The sequence below is a fragment of the Sciurus carolinensis genome, chromosome 13 (assembly GCF_902686445.1).
Source record: "Sciurus carolinensis chromosome 13, mSciCar1.2, whole genome shotgun sequence".
Taxonomy (NCBI): Eukaryota; Metazoa; Chordata; class Mammalia; order Rodentia; family Sciuridae; genus Sciurus; species Sciurus carolinensis.
In genome coordinates this window covers 7,756,389-7,780,892 of record NC_062225.1, presented here as the reverse complement: position 1 = coordinate 7,780,892, position 24,504 = coordinate 7,756,389, and the positions used below count along the sequence as shown (strand labels likewise).

Below are 24,504 nucleotides of genomic sequence, written 5' to 3'. Positions count from 1 at the left end.
ATGGTCCTTGTGCGAGGCCCTCGGAATTGTATTTAAGCATACATGACCTAGGATATTATTTTTTAACATTTAATGGAAAATTGCTTCCGTGTAATCCAGGTGCTGCATGTGGGAAGGAATACCTGTTGGAGGCTTACACATATCCAGGTGCAATGCAAGACCACACTCAAAAGGCCGGGAAGGGTCACTGGGCCCTCCTGGAGCTGGCAGGATCCCTCAACCCCAATGACGCAGTGTGCATTCCCGCTAACCCATGTGGGCCCTTCTCGGCGCTCACTGACATGGGAAAGTGTCAATTCATATGTGGCCCTGTCTCCACTAGATGTCACTGCAAATCAATTGCAAGTGCCGGACCCTCTTCAGACAGTACCAGGGTTTTCCGCGCGGTCAGTCTCTGCACTTGTGTCCTCCGCGGCAGAGGAGCCCAGGGCGGGCGGGGCGGCGTAGCGCGGGGCGTCGCGGCAGCGGGAGCGGCACGCCGGCCCAGGCTCCGCGCCCCGAGAGGGCGGCGCAGCGGCAGCCGGCTGATGCGGAGGCTGGCCGGCTCCCTGCTCCCCCGGCGCCCGCGCGCGAGACGGTCACGTGCGGCCGAGGCGCTGCCCCCCGCGGGCGGCGGCGGGAGAGGAGGGCGGGGCCGCAGCGCCGCGCCGCGCCCGCCGTGCAGGGTCGCTTAGGACCGGGGGCGCGCCGCGCGCGTGCGCCAGGCGAGAGCGAGGGAGAGTCTCACGCGCCGGCCGGCCGCCGCAGCCGGGGCCGCTGGGGGCGGGGCCAGCGCGCGCGCGCCCGCCGGAGGGGGAGGGGCGGGGCCGCTGCGGCGCGCGCGAGACCGGCCGCCGCGACTGTGGGGGATCCTGGACCGCGGCGCGTCGGAGCGACTGCCTTCCCCTCGCGCTCTCCCCGGCCCCGGCGAGGGCACTCTGCGGCGGCGGCGGTGCAGCCCGCCAGGCCGGAGCGGGCGGCTGGGACTGGGGATGGTGGTCTGGGGCAACGCGGAAGGTGAGCGACCCCCGGGCCGGCGGCGGGTGGGGGAGGGGTGGCGCCGGACACGCGTCGCCCGGAGACGCCGCAGACCCGCGCGGCGGCGGCCGGCCTGAGGTGCTGGTGGCGGCGGGCGCGCCGGCCGGGCGCCGCGGGCCGTGCTCTCGCGGCCTGGCTGCCCGCAGCGCCCGCCCCTCGGCCGGCGGCCGCCGGGTTATGTAACGCGTGACCTCCCCTTCCCCCTCCGCCATGGCGCGCGGGTCCCGCCGCCGCCGCTCGCGGCCGCCCGACCCCTGCCCGCGGCCCTTCCCTGCGCGACCCGCGGCGGACGCCGCCCGCAGGCTCGCGCCGCAAACTCCGTCCTCCTGCGCCGGCGCCTCGGCCGGCCATGGAGTCCCGCGCCATTCATTCGTGCGCGCGTTCGGGCGTCCGCTCCGCGAGCGCTGGCGGAATGTCGGCGGGCGCCGGGGTCCCCGCCCGGCCCCGCGCCGCGGCCCGTCCCCCGGCCCGTGCCCCAGGCCGCGGACCCCGAATCCCTGTCCTACCGCTCGTGCTTCCTGGTTACTTATCGGGCCCCTTCCTAGGCAGCGCACCTTTCCCAACTGTCCTTACAAGTGTCCCTTTCCCACTTGCACACACTGTTGAAATGACTCAGCCCCGGCGTGGACGGAAAGTGGCATTTCTGGCTCTTTTACTGCTCTTCCGACATATTCCCAGTTTGAAAAGCAGTAACCTTCATATAGCATAGCACCTTAATTGAGCCCCCTCCATGTTCAGTTAAAAAAAATGACAGCTGATCCAGGTCCAACCCTGTCTTTACCTCCACATCCTCTCAGTTCATGTACTGTAGAAATGGTGTGTAGGTGAAAACAGTGTAGACTGGCTTGCCATCAAAAGCGCTTGTAACTGTTAGGACTTTATGTAACAACTCTTAATTCTGTGTGTCTGCCTGGCCTCTCTGGCTGCTCTAATCTCCAAGAATAAGCCTTAGGTAGGGTAAGACACACCGTGGCCTTGGTTCTTGCTGTGGAGTACCCAGTTAAACTTTTGGTTTTTGCAGTCTAGTTGCTTTCCAAACTTAGCTCTGTGATTTCTTGTAGCCTTGGCTTTGCCCTTAGAAATTCTCCTAGCGTGTTGTTACTTCATGTCTTAGACTTCTGTGCTGGACACTTGGAAGCTACTTAAAGTCTCTCTTCCAAAGAACCAGTCTAAAAGACTATCTTCCCTTCAATAATTAGGCTGTTTGCCATTTTTCGTGCGTTATGATGATATCCCTGACTTCTTTTTCTCTATTTTGTAGTTCCTTTAAGGCCAGATTGTACCAAACTCATAGAATTTTACCCTAATTTTATGGTAAACAGAACATATCTTTTTTTTTTTTTTTTTTTTTAAGAGGTGGAAATCACTCAGGATTAATTTCCATGTAGTCTCAAGCATAAAATATAATTTATTCAAAAAATGTAAAATCACTCCATTTCCCCCTGTGCCCACCTCAAAACTCAAATCCCACATAAGAGAATTAAAGAAACCCTATCCTCTTCAGCAGCAATTAGTCATTGTTAATAAGAAGTTATAAAAACTACATGTTTATACTTGATATACTATCAAGTCTGGTCTTTAATAGCTTCTGCAGTGGAAAGATAAGAACTTAGGAGTTAGATTTGGGTTTGAATTCTGACTCTGTTATGACCTTGGGCAAGTTAAGTTAGTAATATCATTGATTTTTTTTTTTTTTTTTTCCTCATTCATAGAATGAAGACATCATTTTCCACCGTGGGTAGCTGAGGATTAAATGGTGAGACCCGGGTACACACTGGTTACTCAATACTCCTTTGGTGTATATCCCCTTATTGCAGTTTACTGTCTAGAATAAGCCTGAATGTACTAGAGAGAAAGCATGAGAGGAAAACTAATCACAGTGGCCATTAGGTATCATCTCAAATAAGTTCTAGACTAGGAAACACTATGGTTCTTTCTGCTTCTCAGTGTATGGCTGTCTGTAGCATATTGTAAATCACAGGATAGATTAAACAGAACTTTTAAAAAAGAAAAATCCTGCTTTTAGTTTTTCCCCTTCCTCTGTACCATTAACATGGATATTAAAAAAGAATCTCATTTTTTTTCCCCCCAAATGCAACTCAAGAAGGGGTATGAGGGCTGAGGTTGTGGCTCTCTGTCAGAGTACCTGCCTAGCACAGGTGAGGTACTGGTTTCGATCCTCAGCACCACATAAATAAAGTTAATAAAAAAAAAAAAAGAAAGGGGTTTTGAGGAGAGAGGGATATTACTGTCTTTTTTTTTTTTTTTTTTTTTTAAGAGACAATGAAGTTGCAGTCCCCTTCAGTATCTCATGTACTTGTAAACCATGCACAAATTCTAGTCTAAGTTCTGTTATCTTTTGCTTGGACTGTTTGAATAGTGTCTTCACTAGTGTCCCTATTTCTTTTGCTCCTTGACTATTTTGCACATAACAATCGGAGTGATTTATTTTTATTTTTTTGATACTGGGGAATGAACTCAGGGGTGCTTTACTACTGAGCTATATACCTCGGCCTTGTTATTTTTATTTTGAGGTAGTCTTGCTATGTTGCTTGGGACCTTGCTAAGTTGCTGAGGCTGGCTTCAAACTTGTGTTTCTCCTGCCTTAGCCTCCAGAGTTGCTGGGATTACAGGTGTGTACCATCATGCCTGATCAGAGTGATTAAAAAACAAAACAAAACAAAACAAATTAGATTGTTGTGTTCGTGCTCAAAATCCTCCAAAAGCTTCCTGTTGCATAGAGAATTGAATTCAAGTCCCTTACCCCAGCCAGTCAAGGCATTGCTTGATTTGGTGACTGCCAACTTCTAATGTTACGTCTTGCTCTAGGACTGTTCGTTACCCTGCTTCACAGGGTACTTCAGCTGTTCATACCTTGGAATATTATCCTTGCTGGTTTTTTTTTTTTAACTGGGTCACCCCTTCCTCTAGATGGTCATGGCTTTTATCTTCACATCTTCTGTTTGATGCAAAAAAAGTCATAACTTGAGAGGCCTTCCCAGAACCTCTAAAATAGAACTTGACCTTTTCTTCTGTCACTTGATTTCATCCTATTTCTTCCTAGCATTTATTACTGGTTGAAGATACATTGTTCATTTATTTATTGATCTCTCCCCCATTAGACTTGTTTGCTCCCTCTTCCCAAGTAGAGGGCAGAGAACTTGTTTGTTGTGTCATTCCTTAGAATTGTGCCTGGTATATAATAGACCCTTAGGTCAACCTTGGTAAATGAATGAACGGTATAGTTGATTTGAACATTGGTTCTGGAATCAACCTGAGTCAAAATCCTGGCTCCTACCATTTACTCATGGGCAGACTAGAAACTTTGGGTGCATTTGTGTGCTCATCTATAACATGACTATAGAGGATTACAGTGAGTAATTGAATTAATGCATGTAAAGTCCTTCTGTGAGGGTTATTCTATACTTAAAAACTATTTGAGGACTGGGGATGTGGCTGAGTGGCAGAGCACCAAGGCCTGAGTTCAGTTCCTAGCACTGAAGAAAAAAAAAAAAAAAAGGTGTATTAACTTAATATTTGACCTGAGATAAAATGTGAAGCAATTGATTTTTATATTTATTACTTTTTTTTTAACTGAGTTTTTGTGGGTTACCAAATTAAATTTATGAATTTATGAAACTCATTTAGTTTTTTTTTTTTTTTTTTTTTTTTTGGCGATGCTGGGGATTAGAACCCAGGGCCTTGTGCTTGCAAGGCAAGCATTCTACCAACTGAGCGATATCCCTAGCCTGGAACTCATTTAGTTTTTGATAAATAGGTTTTGTATAGGTCTAGAACAAATTAAAAAATAAACTACTGCGAATGATGACCTGTATTTGGTCTTAATGTGTAAGTCAGGTTTTTTTATTCTTTGGATCTGTGGAAGATGCTCAGAGTGATTATCTCAACAGCCACCCACCGGAGTGGCTTTTATATATTTCCCTTTGAAATTCCGCTGGAGATATGATTGTGGTGATGAAAAGACTTGCTGGAGGCTTCCTGTCTTTTTAGATAGGGAAACCCTTGAAGACCCAGTTAAGGTATGAGTTTTGTAATAGTTGAGAAGGAAAAGATGTTTTATCATCTTTAGTGTGTTGAATTTATGCCTTTCATTTTGAGTTTTTCCCCTCAAATTGTGTTTGGTTCTTAATTGGAGCTTAACACAGTCCAGCTATACTGTGTATCTTTCTTTATCCTTCTGTTTCTTTCATAGTGTGGTTGCATTTTCTTTAGCATTTACAGAAATAGTATAAAATTTCTAGAGACAGTGACTTTGTAATAATAAATACTTCGAGCTAAGGCAACTTGAATTATTTATGTAAACTAAGATTCTTCTGTGGCAATTATACTTGCATAATACCAGTTATTTTTACTTGGTTCATTTGTCCTTAGTAAATTAGTAAAATTCCTTTTTTGTAGTAACATGTTTTATTTCTCAATCTGAACTTTTAAGAGTAGGGGTCTAAACTTTGGGCTTTAAACTTTGAAAAAAATTTGAGATACTGCTTGTGTAGCATTTGTTCAAAATCTAATAATTACTAAATTATTAAGCATTTATGATGCTAGGCTCTTTGCTAAGTGCATTGTCTCATTTAATATTCACAACCACCATATAAGGTAGGCACAGTTATAAAGAGATTTATAGGGGTGATATTGCTTGGCTGGTCACACAGGTAGGTAGAAATGTGGCCAGAATTTCTACCTAGTTCCACATGATTCTGTAATTCAAGGTCATAACCCCACTTTTCTGTGAGCTACATTAAAAATAACAAGGTTCCTGTTTGGAAACTTGCCATTTTATTTTGAAATATTATTTGTGAGTATGGTAGTCCTCTTAAACTACTGAGAGTTTTATTATTTTATGACTTTAAGTTTTTTGGATTTAACTGTTGCTTTACTTAAGTGTCTACATGTTCTTTATGTGTGAGACATTTTATTAAGTTGGTAATAGGCAAAATCATTTACATTTTTTCCTCATTCTAAAAAGCCATTAAAAATAAGTCAAAGCATCATATATCTCATGGTACATCAGCTTTGTAAATAGTTTGGAAGGGTTTTGAATGTAATGAATATGATACATCTGGTTTAAGAAAACAAATGTCTTTAAATTTGTTGAAGGCTAACTAAGTTTCATGTAACATGTAAATATTTAATAAAAATTGTTAATGTGTTTCTGCTGATCACAGAATAAATCTTTGTTATCTTTTTTTTTATAAGAAAACATTTGTGGAATATTTTTAGGTAAGTTTTAATGATTTTTGACATCTCCTTGTAAGACTTTCTTATTTGTGAGGACATCTAAAATTGTTGACAATGCTTAAATAGATTCAGAATGCTGTTGCTAGAAAGAATTTTAGATTGTATCCCTGGCCTTCTGGAGGAAAATGAGATACAGAGAATTGTTCAGTTGTGAATGAGGAGAAATTTAGGACTAGAACCTAGTTTTATTTTTTTTTACTCTAAAAGTGATGCTTTTTTCTGTTATACTGTACTGCTCTGTGCATCTGTCACACTTTGTGTCAAAGTGTCAACACTTTGAAACCTCATATTCAAGAGGGAAGAATATTGAACAATATATTTTTGTAAAATTGTGACTTGAAGTCTTGAATTTTTTTAATCATTGTGAGTAGAAAAAAATTTTGTCCTCTATTTATAATGCAGTTAAAAATTATGCTCTCTCTTGTACACAGGTAGTTGTTTCATCCACATGGGATGGTTTGAGACTCTTCTAAAAGGCCACTTTGGCCCCATGGCTTTAGACTTAGGTTAAAAGAATAAGAATGGGGGAAAAAATGGCTCTGAAGTGAGTAGTTTGTACTTGAACTCAGTATGTGAGTAACCAAAACGTTGCTCACTGGCTTCTGTCATTCCTGATCATACCCAAGTCTTAAGAGAAACTTCTTGAGGCTTAGTCACAAAATAATGAGTGCATATTACATTCTCTAATCATTTGGGATTACTCAGAATTGACAATGCATTTTTATCTTTTACACACTAGTCTGAATTATATAGTTGAAATTATAATTTAGATTCTTTGCCTTTTCAAATGCTTTTCACCAAGTTAGGAATTTTATTCTTGTAATAATAAGCTCTATTTCTTGATGACTTGTTGTGTCTTTATTTTAAACCTTTTTTTTTTAAAGCTTTATTTTTAAATCCTTTTTTGTTTTAACATGGATAACTTAAGCTGGATAATCTTTATAAAATATTTTAATAAATTCTTTAATATTTTAAAGAGAATAGCTTAAAGAAAAAAAAAAGAAACTTCGATGTTTTATACCTTAAAGAATGCTTTCACTAAGCTTTCCTCCTCTAAGTTTCAGTCCTGGGAAGAGAAGTAGGGTAGTATATTCTGTTTTATAGCTGCTGAATAATTCTGGCACCAACTTCCCACTAAGACATCACACTGACACGGCCTGCCAGACTTCCTTTGCTTTAGTTGTCAGTCACAAGCTCTAGGGCTTCCAGGCTGCTCACAATTCTGATCAGGGGACTACAACTTCTGAAGTTTCCACTACCCCTTAAGTTTTGCTAATTTGTTAGAATGAGTCACAGAATTCAAGAAAGCTCTTCTTGGAAGCCCAGGATCAGTTAAATGACATGTATAGGAGGAGGATTCCAGACATAAAGCTTTATGCCCTCAGGACATGTCATCTTTCTAGCATATCAGCAGGTAGTTACCAACCAGAGAAGCTTACCCATATTTCAGTGTCCAGAGTTTTTATTGAGGTTTTATTACATAGGTAAGATTTAGCCTTATTCCTTTCCTAGGAAATCAGACTAGTATCACCTGTCTCAAAGTTCCAATTCTCTAATAACATGGGTTGACCTTTCCAACATGACCAGTCCCTGTCCTGAAACTAGGGGTTCACTGGAAATCTCTCTGTTAATATAAATTCATATGTCAGATATGGTTTGAGTAGCCTGCCATTTTGGAAATTTGAAGTATTGAGTCTTTCAGGAACCAGGGACAAAGGCTAACCAAATTTTTTATTATACAACATTAGTTGAGAAAGTAAGAACACATACTTGCCAAATATGTGACAGCCAAAACTAGTAGTAATGGTAGAAGCTTAAATTCTACCCACTATATTATACATATTATGATATATTAAATATTAAAGCAGGTTGTATTTGTGTATATTTATATAAAAAGATTACCTTCTGTTGAGGATTACGGATTTTCTTTCATTGATACAGTGGAATCTAAAGTCTGGGTTGATAACTCATTTAAGCCATACATCTTATTTATGTAAATTTTGTTGCAGGTTGGGTTATAAACTAAATATTTCTTGGTATTTCACTAATTTTGTCTGTGAAGAGTTTGATTTTTTTTTTTTTTTTTTTTTTTTTTTTTTTTTTTGTGGTGCTGGGGATTGAACCCAGGGCCTTATGCTTGCGATGCAAGCACTCTACCAATAGAGCTATATCCCCAGCCTGATTTTGTATTTTTTTGTGAATTGTTTTTAGACGTAGGCAATTATTTCCTCCTGCTAAGTGAAAAGAAAATAAACCTATATGAGATTTTTGTGGGTGAGGTAGAGAAGTTGATAATTTGTTTTTAGAGTTGCAGAATGTTTTAGTAACTTAATTGCCCTTTTGAATTTTAGCACTTTAGAGGAAGTTACTAACACTATTCAAAGTTTATGCTTTTGGAGTAGTATTCTTTTGCATGCTGTTGATGCCCAATTGAAAATCTTATTTCTGATTGTCATTAAAGATTCTTTTGGAGCTCTCACTGTTAAATGGAGGTAGAGTCGATTAGTCAAGTATAGTGTGCTGAATAAATTGTTAAATTAGACTTTTAGTGTATTGAAGAATGTAGTATTTCCTTATGTAACCTCTATAAAATACTGACTTTTTTGTTTTAAAATATATGATAGGGAGTTCTTGGCATGAAGGCAAGGAAAGAGTTCAGAAGCAGTGGCAACTTTTTAAACATTCTATTCCTTTTATATTCACTTGCAGTTATACTTAATATATTAAGTGTTTGAGAGAAGAGATTGGTGAAAGATGAAACTGATAGCAGATCCAGAAAAGTGTTTTGATCATATTTTTTTAGTTGCAGTTGCTCAAAGTGATTTGTATTTAGTTATATATCCTTGTTTATGCCAGTTTCCTTTGTGAGTTCAGAGATCTAATGAATTATATGGATGGAATGCACAAGATAAGGACTTCCACTGACAGCTTTGTAGATCTTCATGTAGATTGAACTTAGGAGGCAGAAACAGTTCTTTTTCTACTATTTATGTGTACAATTTTATACTTTCCTAAAACTTAAAAAATAAGGTTCAACGTGTTTGGTATGACAATTAAGGCCTCAGTTACCTTGATTCATCTACTATTACATTTTGCCTTGTATTTTACAAACCAGTCAATTCCAGAATGTTTTCTGCATTTTTTTGTGGTTTCGATGATGAATTTTCCTCTTCCTTACATTGCCACTATCCTCTTCATAGCCCCCTTTTGCCCTTTGCCCCTTAAAATCATTCTCATTAATTCTCAGCTCAAATCTACCTCTTAAGTGAGACTGACATTTAAGTAATAAGGGGATCCAAGGAGATCTTACCAGAGCCAGGAGCTTGGACCTTCCAGGTTCTTAACCACATCATGTAAAAGAATTTAGTGACAGTCATGTTTTAGCAAACAGAGGAAGGAGCTTTATTAGAAAGGGAAACATGAAGGTGTACATTCTCAGAGCTTGTGGACTGTCTTGAGAGTGAGACATGCTTTTTTTTTTTTTTTTTTGCGGTGCTGGGGATTGAACCCAGGGCCTTGTGCTTGCAAGGCAAGCACTCTACCAACTGAGTTATCTCCCCAGCCCCTGTTTTTGTTTTTTTAGTAGGATACATAATTAGTTAGAATATGTATGTTCCAAATGGGCCAGACTTCACTCTGTATTGGGAAATATTAAGATTGTGTTTCCTTTTTGGGTGGTCTGACTGTTAGGTAGGTTTATTAGCCTTTCATTGTTGTGATCAAAATAACTAACAAGAAGAACTTAGAGGAGGAAAAGTTTATTCTGACTCATGGTTTTAATAGTCCCAGTCTATGGACTGCTGACTATGGCTCCGGACCTTGGATGAGGTATAACATCATGGTGAAAGAAAATTGCTCAACTCATGACAGCCAGGAAATAGCAGGAAAGTGCATGATGTTCCAGGGACAAAATATCCCCAAGGGTGTGTCCCCCCAACTTGTGACCTACTTCCAGTCACCCTACCTGTCTATAGTTACCACTCAGTAATCTGTTCAAAGCATTAATCTGTCAAATGGATTAATCCCCTGCTTAGGTTACAACTCCCTTGATCTAATCTTTTTACTTCTGAATAATCCTTCATTAACATGTGAACTTTTGGGGGCCCCTCATATCCAAGCCGTAACATAGATTTCAATTTCTATCAGTGTCTCTGGCTTTTGAGTGGTAGATTTGGATGATGATCAGATAGGTAATTGGGCCTTCAGTGTCAGCCCTTAGCTTCAAGGAGGTTAATGGTCTTATTTCTTTTAAACTTTTTTTTTTTTTTTTTTTTTAATTTTAGTTGAAGACGAACACAGTACTTTTATTTTATTTATTTATGTGGTGCTGAGGATCCAACGCAGTGCCCCACACATGGGAGGCAAGCCCTCCACTGCTGAGCCACAACCCCAGCCCTGTAAATGGTCTTTTAAAAAGTATTGAGGTTGTCTTGCTGCTTTGCTGCATACTAGAAAACTTACAAAGAGCTGTAAAGTTACAAAGTAATACATGGGTTCAGTGTGTTTGTGTATTTTGTTTCCTTTTTACCCCTTAGGCTCCTTCCCCCCATTCAGGAGTTGTTCACAAGCCACCCATTCCACGTGGAACAGGGCCATTTTTCTTTTAGAGAGTGTTTTCTTTGTATCTCTAAATTTCTATCCCATTGCCTTTTTGTGTCTCTTCTCCAATATGTGACTTTTTGTTTTTTTCCTGCATTTATTGCATTCTGTCAATGCCATTAATGTAGGTTCTTCTCTTGTACTTTTACCTTTTTTTTTTTCCTCTATAACCTAGAATTGTAGTTTATACTCATCTTGGGAAACTGCAAATTATAGCCAATACTTGGTGAATATGAAGTAAACCATCAAGTCAGACCTGGAATTTTGGGGGAGGAGAAGTGGGACTGGAGAGATTTTTGTCACTGAACTAATTTAAAACCTTCAGTGGTTGAGTTGTATTTAATCCTTTTGTGAAATCCTTTGTACTTGGAACACATGTTAGCAGCATTCTCTCCACTAAGTATATACCCTTTTTCATTATCTCTTATTGTCTTCATTCTCTACTCTAGATACACTTTAGTTATAGGCAAAATCAGCCTAAGACCAGCTGCTTCTGAATTACACGGGAACTTATTAGGAATACCTGAGCACCCAAAGTTTCTGAATCAAAAAATTGGGGCCCAGCAGTCTTTGTTTTAATAGGACTTCCCAAGTGATTCTGATGCATGTTCAAGCATGAGAACCACTGTTCTAGAGAAAACTCCCCTTTTCCTTGATTACATCCTTTATTCACTAATTATTCTGTCTGTTACTAATCCTTCACCTGTGACTTTTTTGAAAAATCATGTCATCTCCAGAGCATTTTTTGCTTTTCTTTGTCACTGATCCTCCTTATAGAAACACTGACTTTGAGGTGCACCTGGGACATCCTAGTGGAGATATGTAAGAAAAACTTTTGGGGCATGTGATTTGGAACATAGGAAAGAGAGAACTGATGGAGGGTTTTTGGAAACTGGGTGAAGAATTCTGTCTAGTTCTGGAAAGCCAGAAAAGGAATTCCTCCTTGGTAATTCATTAAAACAGTGTCTACTTTTTTCCTTTTGAGAATCTGTGATTCCAGGAAAGAAAATTATAATTCTTTCAGAATGCACCCTTCAGCTTGTATCACATGGTCCTGTTAAATCAGGCATCATTTTGTATTTTTTGTTGTTATAAACCAAATATAGCCAATGGAAGAGAGAACATGGGGCACGAAGAGTTCCACCTGTGGAACTTCTGGTTTTTCTCCTAGTGGTGTCATGGACAGTGCTAACTTCTTACATTAATGTGCAACAGTACTTACTGAATATTGCCCAAAGGGAAATTCCAGGCCTTGGTGTCCAGAGTTTGTTTTGGGGCTCCAACACAAATATGATTGATTTCTGACATGGTTGACCTTTATAAAGTCTTCAATTTTTTAGGAGGTTGATAATACATGGCTCAAAGCTTCCATCTTAAATCACATTGTTAGACTATTTGAAGTGGTTTGCAGCCCCTGGTAAACAAAGATTTTGGACAAGCAAGACTTTGCAAGGATTTAGAGATAACTCCCTAAGAAGCAAGGGCAAAGGCCAGACCTCTTTAGGTCAGATTAATTCTTTACTACCCGGCTGTGTCTATGGATAGACACATACCATTTTTGGGGAAGTATAGAAAAAATTGTATAATATATATGCATTTGTCTTAAAAGGTGTGTGTGTTAGTGGATATATTGTCATATACATTTTAAAAAATACAAGAGATAGGTTTGTCAGTGCAGCTCTGTCCACATACAAAAGATCTAAAATCTTGCTGATTGTGACTGACTTAAGGTCAGTGAACCAGTTAGGAACAAAGTCGGTGTTGTCTTTGGGTCTCTATTTGTCACGAGTGTGGACTAGTTGGAGCTACTCTAGATGGAGTCCTTCTGTTAGAAATATGGCTGCTACTGCGTTGACTCAGACTGGTGCTAGATTCCAGACTGGTGAATAAGCATCTGTTTTGTTGAATTGTATTAGGTGAGTTCAATTCAATAGGAGTGTTTATACTCTCATTTTCAGCAGTTCATGTTGATACCATTGTGATTTTCTCTATTGAAGATTTGGAAACATTACCATTTTTAAGATGTTTGATTTTTGTACCACAAACTGATACTTCAGCTTTATCAAACATTTTAGCTTCTTTACCCTAGGAGGCAACTGTGTGCAAAATAAATAGTACTTGGCCTTCCTGTTCTCTAGAGTGCTTTAAAATTAAACTATAGATATAGCTTTTTGGAAAATAGTGCTGTGGGAATGTGAGGTATTTCTAGTGGTGGGTTTAAAATACAGACTTTTGAATTTAAATGTTAAAAATTTAAAAACCACTGAAAGGAAAGAAATATAAAGTTAGTCAACAGGTGAATCAGTGTATAAACACAAATCAGTGATAGAGTAATAGAGAAGGTTCCCAGAAAAGAGAAAGATCAGACTTGCTTGAAGAAAAGGCTTATGTACCAAAGCCTTTTTAAAACTTTTTGGGTAGTGTTTTATGTCACCTTTATTTGCTAAATTAAAGTTTTTTGAGTTCTGTGTTTATTTGGTATTGATCAAAATTGATCTCAGCTGTGTGTGGTGGCCCACGCCTGTAATCCCAGCTACTCTGGAGGCTGAGGTATGAGAATTGCTTAAGCCTAGGAGTTCTAGGCCAGCCTGGGCAATAGCCTGTCTCAAAACAAAGCAAACAGAAAGATGGGGTTTCTCATCTAGTTCAGGAGTTGTTTTATTGCAGCAGGAAAATTGGAAGTAGGAAAATATTTCTGCACACTGAAGGTGAAAAACAAAGTTCCAAAAGAGGGTTGGTTCTATTAGATTTGAAATAAAGCTAAATATCTTGGAGTTTTATTTTTGTATATTTTTTAAAAGATATCTTAAATACATGAAATACTAGTTGGATGCAACCAACTGCTACCTTGGTTTAGAACCCCTAAAATCAAGTGTAAAGACTAATGTCAGTAATGGTACTTCTGTGGAAATTGTGACAAGGGCATAGTGCCTTATACTCGGGTGTCTGATTTTTTTTTTTTTTTTTTTTTTAAAGTAACTTGGTGAGAGCCCCTTCAGAGAAAACCTGACTGTAGTGTATGGGAAAGGGCCTGAAAGAATGCTGTACTTTCCTGGTGACGAAATTCAAGATTTTCTGTAGTGCTCATAATAGCTGCCTGAGAACTATAACTTCAGACAATAGTGGTCTCTGTGGTTGAGTCAAAACGGAATCCCCACAAACAGCTGTTTTATATTTGAGTGTTACACAAAAAGCTGCTTATCTGGTGTCAAAGCCTTTACTGTTTAAGGACCAAATTAGCACTGAAGCAGGCATTGTCAAATCTTTTTTAGGTCTGTGGGCTAGCACCCCATTTACTTAATTTCTTGTAAGGACAGTACATGGTCCTTTTGCAGTTGACCTCCCACTGTCCAAAGTTCCAAGAAAGAATATGGGTTCTGCAGTTCAGATTGCTTGGAGAGGTAGCCTCTTTTCTCAGCTTTGCACTCCTCGTGAACACACTGGTTACACCCCATATCCCTTCTATGTCATTTGTCAGTTTCTGTGATCCTAGTTACCTGTCCTGAAGTGCATCTAGCTTCAGAAATCCTATATATATATATTTTTTTTAAACTTTCTTTGTCCCTTTAAACATTATTTTAAAAAATTTTATGTATGTAAAGTAGATATGACATAAAACTTAACATTTTGACCGTTAAGTATACAGTTTAGTGAAGTAATTACATTCATATTCAACAGCCGTCACCACCATTCATCTTAACCCTTTCACCTTGCCTAAAACTTAACCCATTAAACAATAACTCTTCCCCACAACCACCTTCTGTCTCTATGAATTTAATTACTTAAAGTGCTAAGGAGTAGAGTTTTGGAATATTTGTCCTTTTACAAGTGGCTTATTTCACTTAGCCTTACATCTTCATGGTTCATTCATGTTGTAGCATGTGTTGGAATTTCCTTCCTTTTTAAGACCAAATATTTCATTTTTGGTAAATGCCACATTTTGCCGTTCCTCCAACATTAGACACTTGGGTTACCCCCACCTCTTGGCTCTTGTTAATAATTATGGTGTCAATGTGGGCATGCGGATAAATATATACTTGTGTCCACACTTTCTTTTGGGGCCTATACTCAGAAGTAAAATTTCACAATCATGATAATTCTATTCCTAATTTTTTTCAACAACTGCCTTTTTTTTTTGCACTGGGGATTGAACTGGGTGCTCTGTCACTGAACTACATCCCCTTTCCTTTAAAAAAATTTTTATTTTGAGAAAGAAACTTACTGAGTTGTTCAGGTTGGCCTTGAACTTTTAATCTTCCTGTCTCTGATTCCTGAGTTAATGGGAAAATAGGCATGTGCCTTGCTGCCATACTATTTCTATAGAAGCTGCACCACTTTTTATTTCCATCAGTGGTGCACTAGGGGTCCCAGTGTCTTCCCATTCTTGGCAATACTTTTCTTTCTTTCTTTTTTTAATAGTAGCTATCCTATTCATTGTGTTTTAATTTGCATAATGATTAGTTGTGTTGAACTTCTTTCATGTGCTTATTGGCTATTTGTATATCTTTCAAAGAAATGTTTATTCAAATCCTTTGCCTATTTTTAAACTGGTTATGGTTTTGATGTTAAGTTGTAGAGATTTAAAAAAATATATATATATAACCCCTTATCAGATATGTGATGTACATATGATGCATATGTTTTCTCCCATTCTGTAGCATTTCCTTTTACAGTCCTGTCCCTCCCCCGTTCCCCCTTTTTTGGTGATGCCAGGGCCTTGAACCCAGGGCCTTGCCAGTATCACTCTATCACTGAGCATACTCAGATCCCCTCTTGTGTCTTTTGATTCACAGGGAAGTTTTAAATTTTAATGGGGTCCAATTTATCTACTTTTTCTTTTGTTATCTGTGCTCTTGGTGTCATAGCCAAGAACTCTTGCTAAATCCAATGTCATGAAGCTTTTATCAATGCTTTTTTCTAAGTTTTAGCTCTTACGTTAAGGTTTTTGATCCATTCTGAGTTAATTTTGTATATGGTATAAGGTAAGGGTTCAACTTCTTTTGCATGTGATATCCAGTTCTAGCACATTTATTGAAAAGATTGTCCTTTTCTCATTGAATGGTCACACACAAGTCCTTTTAAACACAGATGTCCTTGGGACATCATACCTTAAGTCAATAATTAGGCACTTTGCCTGTCAGTAAATACATTAGCAGAGAATTGACAGCTAACCAATTAAGATAAACCTTGAGGAAAAAAAGAAAGATGTTGGGTAGAGAGATGGAGGAAAGTCAAAGGCAAGCTTATTTTATATCAACTTGCCTAGAGTTAGGGTAGTAACCATAGGCTGCTGTCTTTATCACATTCATGAAATGTAGTACTTGAAATGTGCCCATTTCATTCATTCATTGCATGTTTGCATATTAATTTCATTAAGCAAATATTTCTTAAGTAACTACTAAATGAAGGTAAGATAACACCATACATTTATAGATATCTATAGTAATGACACTGATTAAAAGCCATTTAAAGGCAATTTCATTTCTTAATTAATATTCAGTAAACGTTAGGGTTACAAATATGTAACCAACAGATTAATACTGGTGAATAGCTGGGCATTTTCTCTACATGTAGGGAGTTTTACTGGTGTGTGATGAACTGTTTATTTTTACAATGTTAGTAATTCTTTTGTAAATAGATAAAACACCATTTTTGCGTGAAAGTGATTGCTCCTCATGATGAACTTCGTTCCCTTGGTAGATGTTAAAATCCACCAATAGCCATAATAAAGAAGGCAGAATGAAGCTCTTTTTAGTGGGATTTGACGAGCCTCTTAAAATGCACAGAATGTGCTCCAGCAAAAGATGAACTAAAGTTAGGAAAAATGCATGCACAAATAATCTCATTTTAATAAGCTGGTCCTTGATGAAAGACTTCCTGTAGTTTGGACATCCTGTTAAAAGAATAGAGGTCACGGAGTCTTGCTTTGTAGGCATTTCAAATCTTTGGCTCTTATAGACATGGCTGCTCTAAACTTTTGCCCTAAACTTGCCTCACCTGGGTAGTTGTTGCATGTTGACACATGGGGCTAGAGGCTAGGCATAGCTGTACTGAGACTTGCTAATTTGATTGGTCTTTAAAATTTTGAATTTTACCTTGCAGTTTCATTAGCTTCTAGGTGAGTTTTAGCTTATGAACCTTTTTGTGGTTGAGGTTTTTCTAGCCCCTTTTGTAGATGGAAATAAGGAAGAGAACCAGGAAGTATTTGGACTTAGGTTTTAAAGAGTTCATTAGTTTCAGTTATCAGTCTTTTTTAGGTTATTGAATTATGTCTTTGAAAACAATCTTATTTAGACCCCAAGTCCGAAACTTTAAAAAAGAGGTCTGCTTAAATAGGAGGATTTAGAGAGTATAGAAGCTTACTTGCTTGCTATTTCTTTCCACCACATCTACCTTACATCCATTTATGGCCACCTAAGGAATTCTGCTGAGTGCTAATCTGTTATACTTGTTTTATAGGTGAAGAGATGTCAGACCAAGTGCTGTTGGACTTACCCTGTATCATAGCTAGATAGTTGTTTGAATTGGGGTTTGAGTCCAGATCTTGTGTCACTAAATCTGTGCTGTTATGTTGTAGACCATGGATTTTTATTTAAATTAACTATTGTATACTTCATAGTTTTCAGAAGGTTTCCCCATATGTAGTCTCATTTGATTTTCACTCTGAACTAGCAGGATATACTACTAGAATAGTAGCTAATGTTTTTTGAGAACATACTCCATATGCTAGGCTAGGGATAAGGATACTCTTACATATATAAATTCACTCATTATCCATTTCTAAACTGGTTTTTTGGAGATCCATAATTGCTTTATCTATTAATGTTGCAGATCAGGAAAAGTTGGTAGATTATTTTAGGTTGTGCAGTATAGGTTTAGAAACCTTTATCATTTGCCTTAGGGTCATCAAGCATTGTGGATCTAACTTGTGAACCTAGTCTGCAAGAGTTGTCTCAGAAAACAAGAATGTGGTATTTATAAGTCTAGCTTGATAATTGGTTAGTTGTCAATACTGGGAGGTCACTTCTTAATGAGTAGGTTTAATAAAGAAGACATGTTATAATTGAAAACATTGCTTGGAACAGAGAATAATAACAGGGACTGCATTATTTCTGAGGCATATTTCTGTAAAGTAGTATCCTGATTGATCGCCCTATTCCCTTTTAGGGAAAAATCTAATTTGAAGAATCAAATCAGTCACCTAGAGGGAAGAACTTTTCCCTGGATATGGCTACAGAGATATTGGCAGAGCCACTTTCTTTTTGTGATGATCCTTACTGGCTTGCAGAAACTTAGGCCTTAAATCATGATGACGATTACAGTTCCTAAGAAGAGACGCTTTTTGGGGGGGGGGGGTACTGCTAATTAAATGTAGGGACTCTTTCTGACAGTGAACCAAAATTCTCAGCCTTTTTATTTGTTTATTTTTTTGAGACTGAATTGCTCAGTCTGACCTCAAACTTGCAGTTCGCCTATCTCAACCTACCAAGTCACTGAGATTCCAGGTGTGCACCACCATGCCCAGTAAGACAGGGTTATACATTTGCTCATTCCTGATTTAATACTATATAAGCAGCTCTCTAGATGACTTGTCATTAATTCCATCTGTTGTGTGGTTCTTGTTAGCATTGAAGGTATGTCACTTGCTGTTTTTCCTATATTACCACATTTTGGGGGAGTGTTATCTATGATTGTGCTATTGAACAGCACAAAATTTGAGTGTGAATATTTGGAAAAATGTTTTAAAGTAAGAGAAATAAAAGATAAGATTAAATATTGAAGATATTTTTAAAAATATTGGTGTATTGGGCAACCATGTATTTGGGATATATTTCTCTTGTTACTATGCTTTATAGCTTACCTTTAAGTTTATTTTCTTTACTAAAGAAGTTTTTATTGACTACTACCTGTCGTACAGGATTAATGACAATTTTATACATAGTGTATTTTAAATGTTTGTTTTCAATGTATAATGTTTTGAGTATCTGAAAGGAAATGCATGTGGGTCTTAGTGAAGTATGAATTGTATGTATCAGCAGAAGTGTTGATAAACATACTGTTGTTTCTTTCCCGTTGCAGTATCTTGCTTTTATTTGGCCTTGCACTTGAGGTGATCAGGTGGCTTTGCTGCATGCTAAAATTCATCCTCTGAGTTGCTGGTACCCAGCATTGTGGAGCTGCATCATGTAGTTTGCTTTGTGCTCCAGGGTCCTCCCTTCCTGTCCTGCTGCAAGTCTTTGGTTTGAGTTCATTTGTAGGATTTGTATTTCCTTGCCTTATACTCATTTATTTTTAGGTTGAAAAATTTTAGGATGTTTTTGTCTTTTATTTCCTTTGACATAGTAAGCATGGTGGTTAAAGTCTGTGTTAAATTCAGTATTTGCAGTCTCTGTAGATCTGTGATTTTGTTGTTCTTTTTTTTTGCTTAGTGTGACAGACATTATATTTGCAAAATTGATTGTAGAAATATGTGAAGTTTAGTATGTTGCTCTCCTCCATAGTGAATTTACATTTGCTTCTGCTGGTTGTCTTGAAACTTTAGCAATCCAGGAACACCTAAACTACTTTCAGAGGTAGAAATTATGTAAGGTAGGATTCAGTTTCTGCAAAGTTGTAGTTTGTTTACTTCTGGTTTATTCTTCCTCCTAGGGCCCCGATCCCAAGTGTGGAGGTCTATCTGTATGTATCTTTGCAAGACTTTTCAACTCCAGTTCTTATTCTCTTAACCATTGTGCTTGTCAGAAACCTTTGTCCCAGCCTTTCAGCCACTCCTCTAGACTTGACGAATGCCTTCAGAGGGAAATGATCCTGTTTTGGGGAGGAGAACCGAGTTGGCAGATTTTCTTTGTAGATTTTGTCCTCTTGTGATTCTTGGTCAGTAATTTCCACTTTTGCTAGACCTTGTATAGCTGGGGGTGGGCTTTTAAAAAACAATTTATAAAGTCCAGCATTCACCTTTGTCTTATACTTGTCTACCCTTAAACCATCAGTAAGGATTTTCTTATTGACCTTTTAAAATATATATATATTTTTGTTGTAGGTGGACTCAGTACCTTTGTTTTATTTATTTTTATGTGGTACTGAGGATTGAGGCAAGTGCTCCACCACTGAGCTAAAACCCCAGCCCTCTTATTAGCCTTTTGCAGTAGGACTGTAGTAGATCTTAATAAATGGGACACTTAAATGATTGAGCAAATACATTAAACTTTTAAAATATATTTCGTTGGTTGATTTACCTTCAAATATAGTAGTTTGATAGTTTTATTATTGTGAGTTTGCATCCTTGGCAGAACTCCCAAACTCTTGACTTGTTTCTAAGAGCAGGCATGTGGATTCAGAGTTTATGTGAAGTCAAGAACTGTGTTAAAACATTTCTTAAACTCCCTTAAGGTAAGGGATGAAGTCTTTGGAAGGAGAATGGACAAAGTGAACTGCTTGAAAAGAAATATTTAACAGAAAATATGGCCCTTCTGGGACTTGATATTGAACATGTCAGGTACCCATGCCCCTGCGTATATCAAACTTAAAGTTCTCTCCACAGTTTACCTTCTCTTCTTAGAGCACTTTGCACATGCTCCTAAAACATTTATATTGTCTCGTCTCTCTGCTGGGACTTAACTCTGAGAATTATTTCTGGATATCTTTCAAATGTGGACAGAACAAATTCATTGTTAATATATGTGCTAGTAAAGAGAAAACTAAATCCCACAGTACCAAGAACAAGAGTATTTGAAAGAAAATGCTTTGTCTTTCTTGTCATGTTTTAAGGTGTTGTCAAGTAAAAGATACTCATTAATCATAGCAAAGCTCATTTGACTAATTTTTTAAAACAATTTTTAAAAAACCTCCATATTATTTATTGATATACTTTTTGTGGTGCTGGGGATTGAACCCAGGCCTCTGGATATCCTAAGCAAGTTTTCCACCAACTGATTCACATCCCCAGCCCACTTTGATAATGTTTAAGGCTTCATGTAGTAACCCATTAGTACAGTGACTAGAAGAAAATCCTAAATAGGGGTTATATTCAGTTGTGAAGATTAATGCAGTTATGTTCCAACATGTGGTTGTTTTAGTTAGAAGATTTGACCTTACAGAGAGTTACATTCAGTACCATTTGACATAAATAATTTTATGTCTTGCAAGTCATCAAGCTTGCTAACACTTGTGATGAGCCATAATTTGGTCATCCTGGTGATTTTACAGTACAGTTGGCTGGCTAAGTGTTGCCTTAAGGAGAATGCCAGATGTACTCAGTTATTAGAAGTGATAATCTTTCTGCATCATATCCTCTATGATGTATTATTTTAATCGACTTCTTTTAGGGCTTTTGCAGATTGGTGAATTAACACTGTGAGCACATTCATAAGTGTCCACTATGTAACAACAAAGACACCAGTTGAAGAGCTGTATTACGGGATGATTAATGAAAGGAAATGTTTTATTACTTAATGGTAACAAGTTAAATAAGTGTGGCCATTTAGTTGGATGTGATGATGTTTTTATGTAACTGAATGTTAAGATAACTATTCAGGAATAAAGATTTCCTTATTGAAATTTACAGTAGAAACATACTTAACTGTAAGAGGATGTTTTAGGGACAAATTTCACTTGTAAAGCAGTCTGAGAATAATATATTTTAGAAAAAAATTTACTGGGTATTGGATTAATTGAGCATTTGAATTTATCATTTTTCTTAATGCTGAAATAAAATAACAATTAGGAGTATGTTGTGTTATGAAATTGACATTTTTTTTTTTCCTCCCAATACAGAAGCTCCACCATGAGGCGAGGTGGATGGAGGAAGCGAGCTGAAAATGATGGCTGGGAAAAATGGGTGTGTTTTAAAGAATAAAAATAACTATATTGAAAGCCTAGGTAGTTTTAATTCTTTCCACTTGTAACATGACTTAAGGCATAAATTAGAAATCATTTTGTGCACTAACTCTTGGAATTTTCACCATGTGTTGAAAAATCAGTTGTTCATCAACTTGTACTCTTATTAAACTTTACTCTTAGGAATTTTATCCTGAGGAAATAAATATGCTTGTGCACAAAATTTAGTATATGATGACTTTATCTCAAAATCACGATTAATACTGGGAAACATGAATACACATAAATACGCAGTAATAGGAGATTGGTTAAGGAAATCATCTATATGTGGTAGAACATGATGCAATTAACCTGGAAAGATAGCCTTGCCTAAAACAGCGGGTTACAGAGGAGTATTATATATGATCCTACTTTTTAAAACCCCGGTGGCTTTGAGACATGCAATTAAGATTTGAAAATAACACCTCAAAATATTCATGAATGGGATTATACTGATTTAAATTTTCTTTTTATAGCTTTTAAAACAATTATAGTGAGTAATATTTTAATCAGCAAAATTGGTGAAGTCATTTCCATTTTGGAAAAAAATGTACCACTTCTAGTCACCTACAGCTTTAATTTAAAGATCTAATAATTTAGAATTGATCATGCTTAATTATTTCAAGGTTCAGGAAAAGTGAGACTGTGAATTCATTTATCTGTCAATGGTGTTCTAAGAGATAGCTTTTGATATTTTTCTGAGATTGAAGGTACCTAGTGGAAATTAGTGCTACTGTCAAGTAGGATGATTAGGTCCAGAATTTAACCATAGAATCATTCATTGTATTCCTAATTCCCAAGTGTAGAGGGCTGCTGGTTTGTTGAATTGATTAATTTTAAGCTTCTTATAAAGAAATAGTAGAAGGCACTCTAAAAATTTGCTCTTAGACCACTTTTTAAATTTCTGATCGTTTTAAACTTTGGTGTAACTCAATCAATTGTAGCTATAAGAATGACTTTGAATTTATTATGGTTGAGTTTTCCCTTTTTAAAAGTAATATCATAAAAAGGTAATGAGATTATTAAAATTGAGTTGATAGAGGGAAGAGTCTTACTTGATCTACCTGTTTATTGCCTTGTTGTGTGGTTCAGGTTTAGTAGGTCAGCATTTTATCTTAGTCTCTAGTACAGAATAAGGTTGTCTTATTATTTTTAAAATCCAAGTTTCTTGAGGGGGGAGTGGAAGGAGAAAATGTAACTTTTGTGATTGGTTTACCTTTCTTTAATTCTAGGGTGGGTATATGACTGCCAAGGTCCAAAAATTGGAGGAACAGTTTCGAACAGATGCTGCTTTGCAGAAGGATGGGACGTCATCTACGATTTTTAGTGGAGTTGCCATCTATGTTAATGGATATACAGGTCGAGTACTTTTTACTTCTTAGGTACCTATTTTGGCATGTACTTTTTTAGGGTTGAGAATATATTTTGTTTTGAATTTTGTGCTTTTAATTATTTGTCATGTATATGAAAATGATTTTAAAATGTTAAAAAGAAAATCCTGTTTAGATACTCCTTCTCTACTCCTTTCCATCCCATCTTTAATTTTTATCAGAGTACATAGTTAAATAAGGTTTAAAATGAGGAAAGGTAGGTGTCTTGCTTAAACAGCAGACTGGGAGCTCACTGCATATGGGTGTGCTTGAAAACTGCAGGGTGCATATGGAGGAGTCTGGTAGGACCATTTCCATCTCCTTCCCTATCACTTGTTCTATTGTTATTGAGTTCGGTATCTGGAAGAGTTTGAGTGGGGGAGGAAATCTGGGAGTTCTAATTTGCCTCTTAAACAGTTTTAGCCATTAATTTCCTATTTTAAGACTTATCTACACACCCACTTTGGAGGTGCCCAGTACCTGTATTTCATGAATTTCTATTGATTTTACTGGCACCAAGTACCCTCTCTGTGGGCTTCCATATAGCCAGCTTGGATCAATCTTTTTCCAGTCTGTAAAGTCAGGTAGAACTTGTCTGTTGATTATCAGATTTTACTCCTGAAGTCATTTCTTCACTTTCTTAGGGAGTTGTCATCTTATGATCATTGTAGTATTTTTTTTTTAAACAAATGACTGTAAATAGTTGTGTCAATCTGTTTAATTTTCCCTTCTCTGCTTTTCAGTTGGCTGATACCTGTATCATTTACCCTAGGTTGTCTGATTGTCTTTATGTGCTTTAAGTGATTTTACATTTTCTCCTGGTGCTATGGCTCCTTGTGTGTCTGTGTCTTAGCACTATTAAACCTTATTCTAGTTGCCTCTTTACTAGACAAGAGCAAGAGTTATATTTTCATCCCTATTATATCCTTTTTTTTTTTTTTTGCGGTGCTGGGGATCGAACTCAGGGCCTTGTGCTTGAGAGGCAAGCACTCTACCGACTGAGCTATCTCCCCAGCCCCCTATTATATCCTTGATGCCTCTGCAGTGACTGTGTCTTACCATTCAAGAAGTTTTTGCTAAATGAAAGTATTAATGAATTGATGCATTTGCTTCATTTAGTGAGGGCAGAGCCTACTGGTTGTAATCAAGAGTTTTTGTTAGGCATCATTGATGATGAGTTTCATCTAAGAATGTGAGGCTGGTGCAGCTTTAGGAAGTTCACAGGCAGGAAGTTTCTTTTTTTTCTTAAAAATCTTGGTGGTGGGCTGGGGATATAGCTCCATTGGTAGAGTGCTTGCCTTACAAACTCAAGGCCTTGGGTTCAATTCCCAGTATCACCAAAAAAAAAAAAAAAAAAAGAATGGGTGAATTCTTTCATCAGATG

At 38.0% G+C, this 24,504-nt stretch overlaps 1 protein-coding gene across 1 annotated transcript in view; it reads left to right on the top strand.

Annotated features, from left to right (window-relative positions):
- Positions 1 to 815: 815 nt before the first annotated feature.
- Rev1 (REV1 DNA directed polymerase) overlaps positions 816 to 24,504 on the top strand; it is a 75,203-nt gene continuing 51,514 nt past the window's right edge. Inside the window, 3 exon segments of the mRNA XM_047523421.1 lie at positions 816 to 996; positions 21,649 to 21,712; positions 22,983 to 23,109. Coding sequence (XP_047379377.1) covers positions 21,659 to 21,712; positions 22,983 to 23,109 — 181 coding nt within the window. The 5' untranslated portion in view covers positions 816 to 996; positions 21,649 to 21,658.